The sequence below is a fragment of the Atta colombica genome, unplaced genomic scaffold (genome assembly GCF_001594045.1).
Source record: "Atta colombica isolate Treedump-2 unplaced genomic scaffold, Acol1.0 scaffold231, whole genome shotgun sequence".
Taxonomy (NCBI): domain Eukaryota; kingdom Metazoa; phylum Arthropoda; class Insecta; order Hymenoptera; family Formicidae; genus Atta; species Atta colombica.
The window spans coordinates 268,572-282,317 of NW_017259329.1; the positions used below are offsets into that span (position 1 = coordinate 268,572).

General features: G+C 27.5%; 2 protein-coding genes across 3 annotated transcripts in view; one reads left to right on the plus strand and one right to left on the minus strand.

The window, feature by feature from the left end:
• The window catches only part of LOC108688382 (2-hydroxyacyl-CoA lyase 1), a 17,757-nt gene extending 15,928 nt beyond the window's left edge, over positions 1-1,829 (minus strand). For both annotated transcript variants that reach the window (XM_018194624.1, XM_018194623.1), the window contains exon 1: positions 1,619-1,829. In XM_018194624.1, coding sequence (XP_018050113.1) covers positions 1,619-1,663 — 45 coding nt within the window. In that variant the 5' untranslated portion in view covers positions 1,664-1,829. The remainder of the gene's footprint in view (positions 1-1,618) is intronic.
• LOC108688383 (sialin) overlaps positions 1-13,746 on the plus strand; it is a 29,612-nt gene that overhangs the window by 1,194 nt on the left and 14,672 nt on the right. The gene's annotated exons all lie outside the window — the stretch shown is intronic.

Below are 13,746 nucleotides of genomic sequence, written 5' to 3' on the forward strand. Positions count from 1 at the left end.
TGTTATTGATGCGTGTCTACATATCTGATACAAAATATATAAAATTATTTTAATTAGAAGTATTATTTAATTATTAATTCGAAATTTATTATTTTATATAAATAAATCATAATTTGCAAAAAATTAAAATGTTTTCAGTTTTGCAACTGGCAATTTTAATAGGTCGATTAAGCTAATCGGAATTGGTGAGATCAGCCTTATTATGACTGCATCAAAAATTAAATAAACATTCCAAGTCAATGACTCGTTAGATAAAACTAATACGATAATCTTAGCTCGGATTCTCACGCAGACACCGGCGCGCGGCGTCTCGATCGAGCGTGATTGGTGAAATGAATGGATGATGCAGATAAATTTTATCTTCTAAACCAGTTTTTCATCAATCGACGCTCGATATCTGTATGAGGATTTATGCTTAGAATACGATCGATGTTGATCAACGTAATATTATAATAATATTTCAAAATGTTCTTTGATTTATCAATTTGTAAAATTCTTTCTTCTGATTGGTCAGTTCAATGCTTCAAAGCATTTATAGGGTGTCTTTCAACTCGAATCTACAATAGGTTTTTAAGCCTTAAGCTATAAGAAATGGACGAATCACAATTATTCCCCTCGCATTCGACTGTAAGTCCGGATCTACAATGGGTGTTTTAAGCTTTAAGAAATGGACCAATTACAGTCGAATGCGGGGAAAATAATTGATTGTGATTCGTCCATTCCTTATGGCTTAAGACTTAAAATCTATTATAGATCCTTAAGAATACTTCCTCGTAATAGTCAGAATTTCGAAAAATAGAATCTCGGAAAAAGTAATACGATCAAAATTTAAATTTAGTGCGTTCGTGTAGTGCGCTAATCTGATTGATCGTATTATTTTCTGAGATTCTGTTTTCCGAAATTCTGGATACTTTCCAGTAAGGACACAGTCAGACACTGTGTAACAGTGAATCATTTCATCCTTGTTTAACGTAGGCAAACAATAAAGATTATACTGTAATAATTACACTGTTTCTGATTGTGTCCTTGCTGGAAAGCTATGATTATCATGAGACAGCATCATTTATGTTCATAATTTATTGATGTAGAGTAACTTTAACCTTCAACTTATTCTAATCTTTAGAACTAGAAAAAAATAAAGAATATTAAAGTTAATTTATATTGATTGGAAGTGAGCATTAAATGGAAGATGCGCATAATAAGATTTTGATCGCATCTTTAAAGAGCGAAATCGTAGGTCTGTTCACATTGCTTGTACTTTTTGCACTCAGAATCTTCACTTTTTCTCTTTTTAATGACTATATATACATTTATCTCGTTTTAAATGCAAAATTTTTTTGTGCGGATTTTAAGCAACGCGAACAAATCTTGTGTTAAACAAAACAAAAGAATGCAAAATTTGGTCACGTGATTACGTACCAATGATCATAACCTAAAATCGATGTACATTTGTTCCGCGATGAAATAATATTTAAATCAAGATTCGAAATCTTAGAAAGCTGACGAGAGATCTTAGGGGACAGGAATTTCCTTAAAAATGCGCAAAATCCCAGAGAATCGAATAAATTTGAATTATTAAATAGCGAGAATCATCGTCAGCAAAAATACTGGCTCGTACCTGCTTCTTTAGGGCCTCTGCTACAATTAAATTTCCGTTCTTCATTCTGACACGCTTGTTCGATCCTTAGTGAATATACGGAATTAATATATTGTTATCGTTCGTCGGATACGTAAATGTTCAACTCACTCCACGTTTATTTGTAAGTCGCGACTACATAATATCGCTGTGATCGTTGTACCCGTAGTTTCTGCGATAATGACTGTCAAGTTTCAAGACACTGATACGCAGTTATTATTTGTGAACGTATCCGATGTTATCTCGTATTGAAAAACAAATTTACGAATTGAAAAATTTTTTAAATTATTTCAAAAGGGGAAAGAGAGGAGAAAGATACTTTAAAAGATACTTTAAAAGATATCTGATTTTTAAGTCACGCAACGTATAAAACATTAATTATTATGATTTTAAATTATTTTTCATGTAAAAAATACGAATAATAATAATTTAAAGTATAAAAATATTCAATGTATAAAAATATTAATTATTATGATTTCAAATTTGTTGTTTATTATTTATTATTCGTGTATTTATATACTGCTCATGTTTGCTATATATAATTTAAAAAAGTTTTTCTAAAAAAATTAGTTTGAACATTTTGAATTAAAATTCAATTAAATTAAAATTTTGTAATATTAATTTTGAAATGTAATTTTGATGTAATAACTAATTGTAGAGGAATAAAGTGTGTATTTTTAATATATATTTTTCCTTTTTGTCTTTATATTTCCATTCTTTTATTGCAAGCAACTTAGAAATGATAATGTTTTAATTATGTCGTTGTAGCAAATAAGATATGTCCAGCTTTTGATATGGTCTTTTGTTGACTTATGTAATTTTTTGTAACTTAATTCCTTACGTTTTATATAAGCTTGAATTTTATATGATTAACATTTATATACTTTTTAAAATTATTTATATCAAATCCCATTTTAAACAATATCCTATTCTATTTCTTTTCAATTTTAAAGATAAATATTTTAGATACAAAAATTTTACAGAAAAATATTTCAGATAAAATTGTATTTTGATTTGAAGGACGTAATTATAAAATTAATTTTTGAAAACAAATTAATTTTGATCATATATGAAGGTTATGGCCTTTTTTAAATGGAATATATTTTTTTAATGGAATACATAATTTTTTATATATATAATATTTTTTAAATGGAATATATAATTTTTTTACATAATATGATTGTTTTTATTATTCTGCATATAAAAATATTAAAATAAAGAGATAAAGAAAACAATAATTTACAACATATTTTATATTTTTATCATATTTTGAATTTTTTAGCACATGAAATATAAAATATCTCGCACATATGTGTATTTTTTTTACATCAATTCATTTCATTATTCTATGAATGAAAGTATTAAGGTACAGATATTAAAAAGTAAATATTCCACAATTACATTATATTATATTTTATTATAGCACATTTTGACATGAAATACATATAAAATATCTTGTGAACTATAGTGATTTAATATTTCCACCTTAATATTCTCACATGCTGAATAATTAGAAGAATTCTATGATATAAAAAAATCATAATTTTAAAAAATAATCATGTCATATGACTATAAAAACTGATTTTTCGAAAATTAATTGTATCATTATTTATCTCTCTTTAAGCCCTACAACTTTTATTTGAAATATTTTTTTAATTAAAAAGAAATTTAATTTTGGGAGATATATATTTGGGAGATATAATATATATTTAAAATGAAACATTATACATTAGCTAAAGAAGATTCATTGATGAGTACAAAATATCTTTAATATAAAAAAAAGGAGAACACTGTCGTCACTATTGATAAAGCAGACTATGTTAATAAGATGGATATTATTACAAGCAGGAGTGGGCAAAATACTCAAAAAATTGTATTTAAATACAAGATACAAAATACTCAAAAAAATTGTATTTAAATACAAAATACGCAAAAAAAAGTATTCAAATACGAAATACAAAATACAAAAACGTATTTAAATACGTATTTTAAATACATGTCTTTCAAATGCTGCCCATCCTTGATTACAAGACACTAACACTTACACAATTTTAAATCATAAAATCCGATCAATAAATTATTATCAATGAATTACAGAAAAAATGTTAAAAACATGGAAACAGCAAGGTTTTATATCTGATTCCACATATAATTTTTTCAATTTTACGAATCCAACATTATCGAGGACATATGCGTTGTCGAAAATTTACAAATCGGGCAGTCCGTTACGTATCACAATTTCTTCCATAGGCAGTTCGTTGCACAATCTTGCTTTCTTTTTACATGGCTTTTTAGATTCTTGTCTTGAAAAATTGTTTGGTTATGTTAAAAATAGCTTTCAGTTAATTAAAGATTTAATTCACACCAAATACTACATGACCAGATACTTATTTCACTTGACGTAGTATCACTTTTCACCAATGTACTGGTAGATTTAGTAAGAGTATTGAACAATATTGGATGACTGTAAAAAGCAATATCTCCTTGTCTAAAAACGGAATTCATGAAAGCAATTTTGTGCTCTATTCTACATTTTTTACTTTCAACAAAAAAATTCTATAAACAATCGTTTCTATGGAATCTTCACTTTCTCCGATAGTAGCGGATGTTGTTACACAGGATCTAGAGAGAATTGCTCTTGAGAGTTTGTCATTTTCATTGGGTTTCTATGTAAGATACATCGATGTCAACATTGGAGGAAAATATTATTAATTTATTAAGTATGTTTAATAATTACCATCCTCGATTAAATTTTACTATAGAAAGAAGTGGCAATTGTTTGAATTTTCTAGATAGTAACCTTCATAAAAAAGGACGATTATTTTTTATACAATTGGTATCACAAACCTTCATTCTTGGCACAATATCTAAATTATTTTTCGTGTCATCCGAGATGCCACAAAATAGGGACAATTATTGATAGACAGGATTTTATTATTATCATTTCCAACCTTTCATGAGAAAAACTTTAGCTTCATTATTAATATCTTACTTATTAACGGTTATCCTAAGATTTTTGAAAGCATTAGAAAAAGGCTACACACAAAATTCGAATAAATTAACAAGAACATACTAAAAAAAAATTGCCGACAATTTAATTACATACTTTATTATTACGTGCCTTCAATAGTAGAGACATTTAAGAGATTTTTCAAAAATAACAGAGCGGTTCGTTTGGCTTGCATAGGAATTAATAAACTTAATATATTTATAAGAGCATAAAAGAACAAATTACCGTCACTATTACGTTCTAATGTGGTATACGAAATTAATTGTCAAAATTGTGATACTTCCTATGAGCCAGACGAAACAGTTATTGAAGACACGTATTAAGAACATCACATAAATAGGAACACCATACAACACTGTGTAATCATAGAGCATAGAATTGAGTACAATCACGATTTTGATTGGAATAACATTAAAATTTTAGACAAAGAACAAGGTTTTAATAAAAGACTAATTTCGGAAGCGATTCATATAAAAAAACAAAAAATGGATTTAATCTACAAAATGACACACGGAATTGTTGGATTCGTTATATAATGATTTAATTCAGAGAAAATAGATGTGTTTTTAATAATAATATTATACAAAAATTTGAAAATATATGAAAAAAATTTTCAGTTTTTTTTTTTGTATTCGGACTCACATTCACATACAAAAACGTCAATTATTTATCTTAAAAAATTATTATATAATTTAAAATAATGTAAGCCAATATGAAGCAAATACGATAAATGGTTGTAAAAAACGTTAAAAACTTGATCTAGTAAAAGCTAAGACACAGGTTTTTTTACATCTATTTTCAGAATCTCTTTGATTTTTTCATAGGATGAAAAAAAATCGATTTTTGTCGTATTTAAATAAATTGTATTTGATTTTTATTACAGAAAAGAATTATAACTATATTTGTATAGACAACTAATAAATAATCGACAATTTTATTTATTTATGTCTAAAAATTAACTTTTATGCATGAATTAAATCTCAGTGTCCTCTGTGTCACAACTATAAAATTTACTTACAATCCATGTGTGCGTTTATGACACAAATTTAGAGTTTTTTCCTAATACTTTTTCACTTTATATGTATTCTACATTAGTCATATTTTTGTCACATTTTTTTATTTTATTCGATTAAATTTTATTTACAAAAAGTAAAACGTTCAAACTTTGTCATCATTTTAAATCTTAGTGCCCTAAGCCCAATTGCATCAACGTTACTTTAACTTTAAGTAAGATTTAAAACTCTCTGTTTTTGCCTTTTATTTTAAAACGAGGTGGAGAGAGAGTTTCAAGTCTTGCTTAAAATCAAAGTAACATTGGTGCCCTAGTTGTTTATAAGATTGTTTCTAAAAAAAATGGCATGTATAGTATTAACAAAAAAATGTTTGTGTGAAAATGACTTTCATATGTTTAATACGAAGTAAGGTTAGTATTGGTTAGTGTACAACCTTAAATGTTTCGTGACAGGCGGTAACAGTGAATCTCTATTATAGAGCTTACTGGACGATAATGTTTACTCCAATTTATTATTTTTACCATATTTTAATATGTAATATGTAATATTACTTTGGCATTTAACTTGCTTTTTAATCAGAATACAATATTAATTCATTTTAGAACAGATTATTCACATTTAACCTCGAGATTCTCAGGGGAGACTTCTGGTCTTCTCTGTCAAAAAGTATGAAGGCTATGGCACACAAGAAACTTAAGGCAGCAAGAAACGTACGCTTACATAAGTAGTAAGGAAATCAACATGTTGTGTCTATTCTATAATAGCCATAATTCAGACCTACAATGCTTTCCACTTGATGACAGTCGTTCTATCCTTGTTGATATTCAGAGAGTGACAAAGAGTACGACACTTATGTCGACTTGTGTTATCAAATGGAAAGCACCTAATAGGTGTTTTAAGTCTTAAGCCATCTAAAGTACGCAACATATTTCCTTTATATCTATATTTTTTCTTACTTAAATGTCGATTTTAATCAATTATTTTAGTCATGTTTTATCAAAATTAGTATTCTATCATGTCTTTAATCGTAAATTTCAATTACGATTAAATTTTAGATTCTACGAACTAAAAATATTATTATAATTTACGAACTAAAAATACAAAATAATATTATTAATTTTAACTGACAAAAGTGATACAGATCAAAGTATATAGGAAATTTATCAAATATTTTAGATAAGTAATCTGAAATTTATGATTCAAAAACACGATTCAATCAGATAAATTTTTTTCCTATCTGATTCTATCGGACTTTTTATATATTATGTCATAATATTATCATTTATTTTTATATTATCATATTATAATATTATCACTTTATTATCATTATATTATTTATTTGCCTGGCTGCTTTTATAACAAAAATAATATATCCTATAGAATATTTTAAACCTTATACATCTCATAAATTCAATGAAAAAGTATACGAAAATAAACAAAATCATTATCAAATAATTCCAATTTTTATGAATCACTCATTATATATTCTAAATGATATAGGAAATAAAGGAATTCATAAAAGCCAAATATTTATAACATATTCCTTACAGCACGAAATATTGCAGCAATATTATTTTGAAAGATTTTATTTCATAAAACATTGCTGCAATATTGTAGCAATATTTCTATGTTCGCAAAATTGAAATATTGCTATAGCAATATTTCAATAATTATATTCTAGTTCTATTTGCTAACATATTATTGTGTGTGTGTGTTTAGCATCATATTTCAAAATATATTGTATATGATAAAGTTATGATAAAAAAATATTCGAGAGCATAGAAAGCACATCCAAGGTTATATTCCGATTCCCATCCGAGCCACATAGGTATCATTCCATCCTCGTTATTTAACCAAACATTAAACAAGAATGACCCAGAGAACACCCGGGTGGGAATCTGAACACGTCTCAAAAAAAGTTAAAAATTTCCAGGAAACTCGTGAGAGAGAACTCAATTTGCGTACTTCTTCCTATAAGATGTTTTCTTTTTATGAAAAACGTATCTCTCTAGTGATGGAGCCGCGTTCTTATTTATTGAATTGTAATATTGTGATATTAAGTGTACAACTTTGCTTCCGCCGTTTTTTTTTCCAAAATTCGAGGCTTTATTGTAAAAAACTGGTTATACATTTATGATTCAAAGTATTGTCCATCGCTGGCCACTACTTTCTCCCATCTTTCGGGTAGCGTACGAATCCCGCGTCGAAAAAACTGGTCATCTTTTGAGGCTATCCACGAATCGATCCAATTTTTTACTTCTTCATAAGACCGGAAGTGCTGGTCAGCCAGGCCGTGTGCCATTGATCGAAACAAGATAGTCAGAGGGAGTAACGTCTGGAGAATACGGCGGGTGGGGTAGGACTTCCCATTTCAACGTTTCCAAGTATGTCTTGACCACTTTCGCAACATGAGGTCGAACATTGTCATGCTGCAAAATCACTTTATCGTGTCTCTCGTTGTATTGCGGCCGTTTGTCTTTCAATGCTCGGCTCAAACGCATCAATTGCGTTCGATACCGATCGCCTGTGATTGTTTCAGTCGGTTTTAACAGTTCATAATACATTACGCCGAGCTGGTCCCACCAAATACAGAGCATGACCTTGGATCTTGGACGTCAAAATCACCGTTCTTGAAGTGTTGAAACCACTCACGACACGTTCTTTCACTAATAGCAGCCTCACCATAAGTATTTGAGAGCATTCGATGAGCCTCAGCCGCAGATTTCTTTATATTGAAGCAAAAAATTAAAACCTCCCGCAAATGACGAGAATTTGGCTCGTAAACTGACATTTTTAATCGAGAATAACTTTATGATGCAGACACAAATCGACTAATGTTTCTATGGGGGGTATGTTGACAGATGCCCAAGTTCATTGTATGACGTCTATGATCTATTTCGACCACCACTTACCGCTAAAGCCATCTATAGGAAAACGGCGGAAGCAAAGTTGTACACCTAATAGTATTGCAATATTTTCTATAAAATATTAAAATTACAATATTTTGCAATATTTCCAATAAAATATTAAAATTTTAATATTGGAATATTGTTTGTAATATTGCGCACTATTGAAATATTGCTACAATATTTCATGTTGTAAGGATATAGGCATGAATCTAGACCAATGTTTATATTTGAAATACACAATATCCGAAATATATTTAATTATAATTTTTGAACAGTTAAAATATGTATATTAAATAATTTTAGTATTGTATCTCTATAATCAAAAATAATTAACTTATTTTATGTGTGTTTCTTCCTCTCATCAATATCTCAATTATTGATTGTGATGAAAAAGACAGAAATTTATTAAATAATAACTGATTACTTTGTTCTAAATGTATAGTCGAATCTCCGTTAACCTTCAATTTTTGTTTTAAAAGTCTGTAAAAGTATCATATCTTAATCTTCCATATAATAATCGAATACATATACATATACTAGTGCATGCGCATTTGTTTATTTTTATGGAAGTCGATTGATCCCGACAAGTCATTTTTATAGAGGTTCGACTGTATGTCGGTAAAATATTCATAAAATTCATAAAATATAATAACTTTTTCTGAAGAAAAATAGATACGGATGAAAATTGACTTGGGAAAACAAATTAATTAATTTAAAAGTTATTTAAGTTTATTAAAAGTTATTAAAATTTATTTAAGTTAAATTAATTTAAACAAATTATTACTCAAAATCTTTTTATATCTTTTTTGTCACAATTAATAATTGAGATATTGATGAAAGAAGGAAACAGATAAAATTAAATTATTATTACTGTTTCTATGCTCATCGAGACAATACTAAAATTATACTGGCTGACGTGATTTCTGTTATTTGAATAAAAGATACCATTTTTGATGTATTGTATTTTTGCATGCTGAACATATGAATCTGACAATTAAATTGCTATTCTATTTTAAAACTTTAAGATACACCATAATTATGGTGGTTCTTCTTCAAAACTTTTTCTTCAAAAACATTTTCGGTATAAAATGTTTTTAGTGTATCTATGTAGAGATTAACTTGGTGAAAAAAAATCGTACGGCATTAAAAGGAATCTATTTTAAAGATAAAAGGCACTTTAAGGACATAAATGAAATTAGAGAAAAAATTTATTTTGCTATCAAAAAAATCACATGTATGTCAAAAACGTCAATTATGATAATTTTAACCTCACTTTTCTCAAAAATCTAACGTAATAAAGTAATATTTAATTGCCAGATTCGTGTTTAGCAAAAATATATCGGAAATAGTATCTTTTATTCAAACAATAGAACAAAAATCTTAATATGTCGGCTTGTGTTATTTAAAACATTTCTATAGTTCAAAAACTTATGTTTTGGATGTTGTATGTACATCTCAATATAGATGTTGGTCCTATTTGATAATCATTAGATAAACGCTGTCGCTAGCCGTTACTAACAACAAATAACAAATCATCAATTTTTCAAACAAAAAAATTTCTTCTGATATGTGTAATCTATTACAACTATAGTGGTTTCTGTCTTCCGTTCATCAAAACAAATTAATGGCTGTATTCAGCAGAATACAACAATTTTATGATGATTGTCTGCTGAGATAGGATCATTATATTCTTCTAAATCTAAAAGTATCCAATTAGCACGAAAAAAACTTCCAACAGTTGCAAAATAAACATTCTGCTGAACGCAGTCATTCTTTCTATCATAAAATATAAAAAAAAATAACTCTAAGAAATTTAATTGATTGTTTCATAGGAAATTACATAAAACAGATTAAATCAGTTAATTATGCATTGTTTTTGTCGTGATGAAGACAATACTAAGACTATTGAATACATAGTCCACATAGCACGGGGAGCTCATAAAATTTTTGTAAGCTTTATTTAAGTTTCAAAAAGAATTCCCCGAGAACTCCTATGTGTGCTTTTGAGAGTTCTTGGGAGCTTTATTTTGCCCAATATAGTGTATTATATTACAGTAATCTTGTTGAGCATTGCATGTTACATGTACGTTACATATAATATTGTGTTTACTGGATGATTTACAGGGAACTATTTTAAGCTCACTGAGAGCTCAACAAAAAAAACTCCCTAGCTGAGAGTTTATTTAGTCGAATTTTGTAAGCTCTCTGAAAGCTCAGCATGAATAGCTCAATATGAACTCCTTTAATCGGAGCTTCATGTTGTAGGACCCAGCAAATGAAAATTGGATGAAATGAATTGAAATGGATTCAAATTTTCAAAAATATTGATTCACAAATGTTAAAATAAATGCTTTTCAATCCTGAATGCATTTTTATTCATTTATAGGAATTGCATGGAGCATATCTCTACGCTTTTCAATCTAAAAATAATATTAGCTTTTTCTGTGCACAATACACACATTGTGAATACTATTTAATTCAAAATTTTGAATAGGAAATGCAGTTTTTCAATCCAATTGCATCCAATTGAATCTAATTGAATCCAATTGAATCCAATTAAATCCAAAAAAAGTATTCGCTATTTAAAATACGCATTCGAATAGAAAACAATTTCAATTTCCATTTTAATCCATTCTCGTTTGTTGGGAAGGCATTTAATGGTTTAAATCAGAGCGAATCAAAAAAGGATGAAGCGAATTCAGCCGCCATCGGAGTGAATAGGAGTTATGGTAGAAGCATGATGGATATGATGGCTGCATACAGTATTGTACCGCACTAATGTTGTGTGTGTGTGTGTGTGTGTGTGTGTGTGTGTGTGTATGTGTGCATGCACACATGTATATTTGCGGAAGTGAGCGGAAAAATGACGGAATCAATCAGAGAAGAGAACGCTGTCCGTTCCACTCTCCTTTGATTCTCTCTTTGACCATATTTTTGATGCTGTCCCTAGCGAAAATTTTTTTCAAAATTTTTCAGATTTTTCATATTTGAAATTTATGAAGATTTTTTTCATAAATACAATACTTAATAATTTTTTAGATTTTCTAAGCTTTTTTTAGAAATTATAAAATGAAAAATCTTAGAATATATCAGATCTGTACTTTTTCAGCTTTTTTCAGAAATTATAGGAGAAAAAGAGAAAGATGAAAAATCTTAAAATATATTCTAAGGTTTCATAAAGCGTCTAGCAGTCGTCACATTGCTACCAGAGAGACACAGCGAGTTAAATTTCTCGAATTTAAAAATCATTCAGAGATAGAAAAATATTAGGTTGTCTCATATTTAAATAAATGATTAGATGAATATATATATTTTTTAATATGTCAATTGAATAATCAACGTGCGCATCACATATGAGAGAAGCATATGAGAAAAGTGTAATACAGATCAGAGGCCTAATGTAAGTAGTAGAAGGAGACAAATATATTTTTCAGCGAATTACATGCATCAAATTGCTCGATTTTCTGAAAATTTAATACAAACTTAATACAAACTTAACAATTGTATTTTGACATGAGTACAATCAATTGCTTCTATTTATAAAATTTTTGTTTTCTGTAACTTATACTCTGATTTAATTTGGAAAATTAATATATTGTGGACGTAAAAAAGCTATTGCTTCTATTACTTTTTTAATAATCTTTGTGAATTTATAAATACTATTATAATCGTTAATTACAACTTGAAAGGTTTTAGCATAGAACCTTAAAAGTAAGTAACATATAGCCGATATAGTAGTAATATAGGATTTCTGAAACAAAAATTAAAATTATGTTTATTATGTATAATTTTTTAATTTAATTTATTTATTTCTTACATATAAAGTACAATAATTTAAATAAGAAAAAATAAGAAAAACATTTAATATCTACCTATCTATATAATTATCTATATAATTCTGCTTCTTATTCTCTCTTCAATAAGATTTAAAATCATCTAGATGCAGTGTGTTTGTGAAATCGAAACTATCTTACAAATTTATATTATCATATTTGTTATATAAATCTGAATGTGGGCAAACTGTATATTAATTGCGAAACAGCACTATATGTATTTCTTCATCAGATTCTTCGGTATCGAATTTTCGTCACCATAAAGAAGTTGATTTTCGCATAATGCCATTTTCGCAACCGTAATATTTAAATTCTTTATCGCTAAAAATTACAAATTTTGTAAAACTTCGGCTGAACCAACGAATCTTTCACTACGCATTTATTTGTCAGATAAATGATTTACAGACTTACATGATACTGAAAATACTGTGTAAATTATCTTTCGGTTATGATCATTTATCAAGGATCTAAATTAATTTTATTGTAGAAACAAATATTTATCCATTAAATAAATTACTTCATAGTTTATTTAGATGGAATAACCCTCCGACTTTGAATTAAATGAACTAACATATTTGGGATAATATAAAAATTTTAGATGAGGAAAAAGTTCTAAACAAAAGGTTGATTTCTAAAATCAATCTTTTCATACTATTCATATTAGAAAACAAAAAGATTTGAATTTACAAAATGACACATTATCTTTAGATCCAATGTTTTTCAGATGTAATGCTTTCGCCTAATTATATTTTATAACTATTATTAGCACTTGATATGTACCTGACTAGCCATCGACATAGAAATTCTCAGTGTTTATGTAAGTTTAAATAATTTATTTAAATGATTATCTGGATTTATTATTTATTTATTTAATATTACATACAGAAACCAAACAATTATTATATGTAATAAACATGCCAATATGATGGTTCATTCGTTGGATAATGTGATGGTTCATTCAACTATATTTATCACATGTAAGTTACATGTTTAATGTAACTATGGTTTTTTGACAAAATGTATTAGTTCAAACAATAATGATGTCAATTTCCGAAATAAATAAATTATAATCTAATAACAAAGTAATGGGAATTATTGGGAATTAGCGCTATATAAAATGCGTGATAAATACGACTATGTTAATTCATTTAATTTAAATGTTTGTTCAGCAAATCGAACAATTTGATACAAAGTAGTTTCACTGAAAAATATATTCATCTGATATATTCATCCATTTACATATAAATATTTGATAATATAATTGTAATTATTAAAGTTTGTGAATCATTTATACTAAGGAGGATTCAAAACGGATCGAAACATTTATATATATTATATATATATA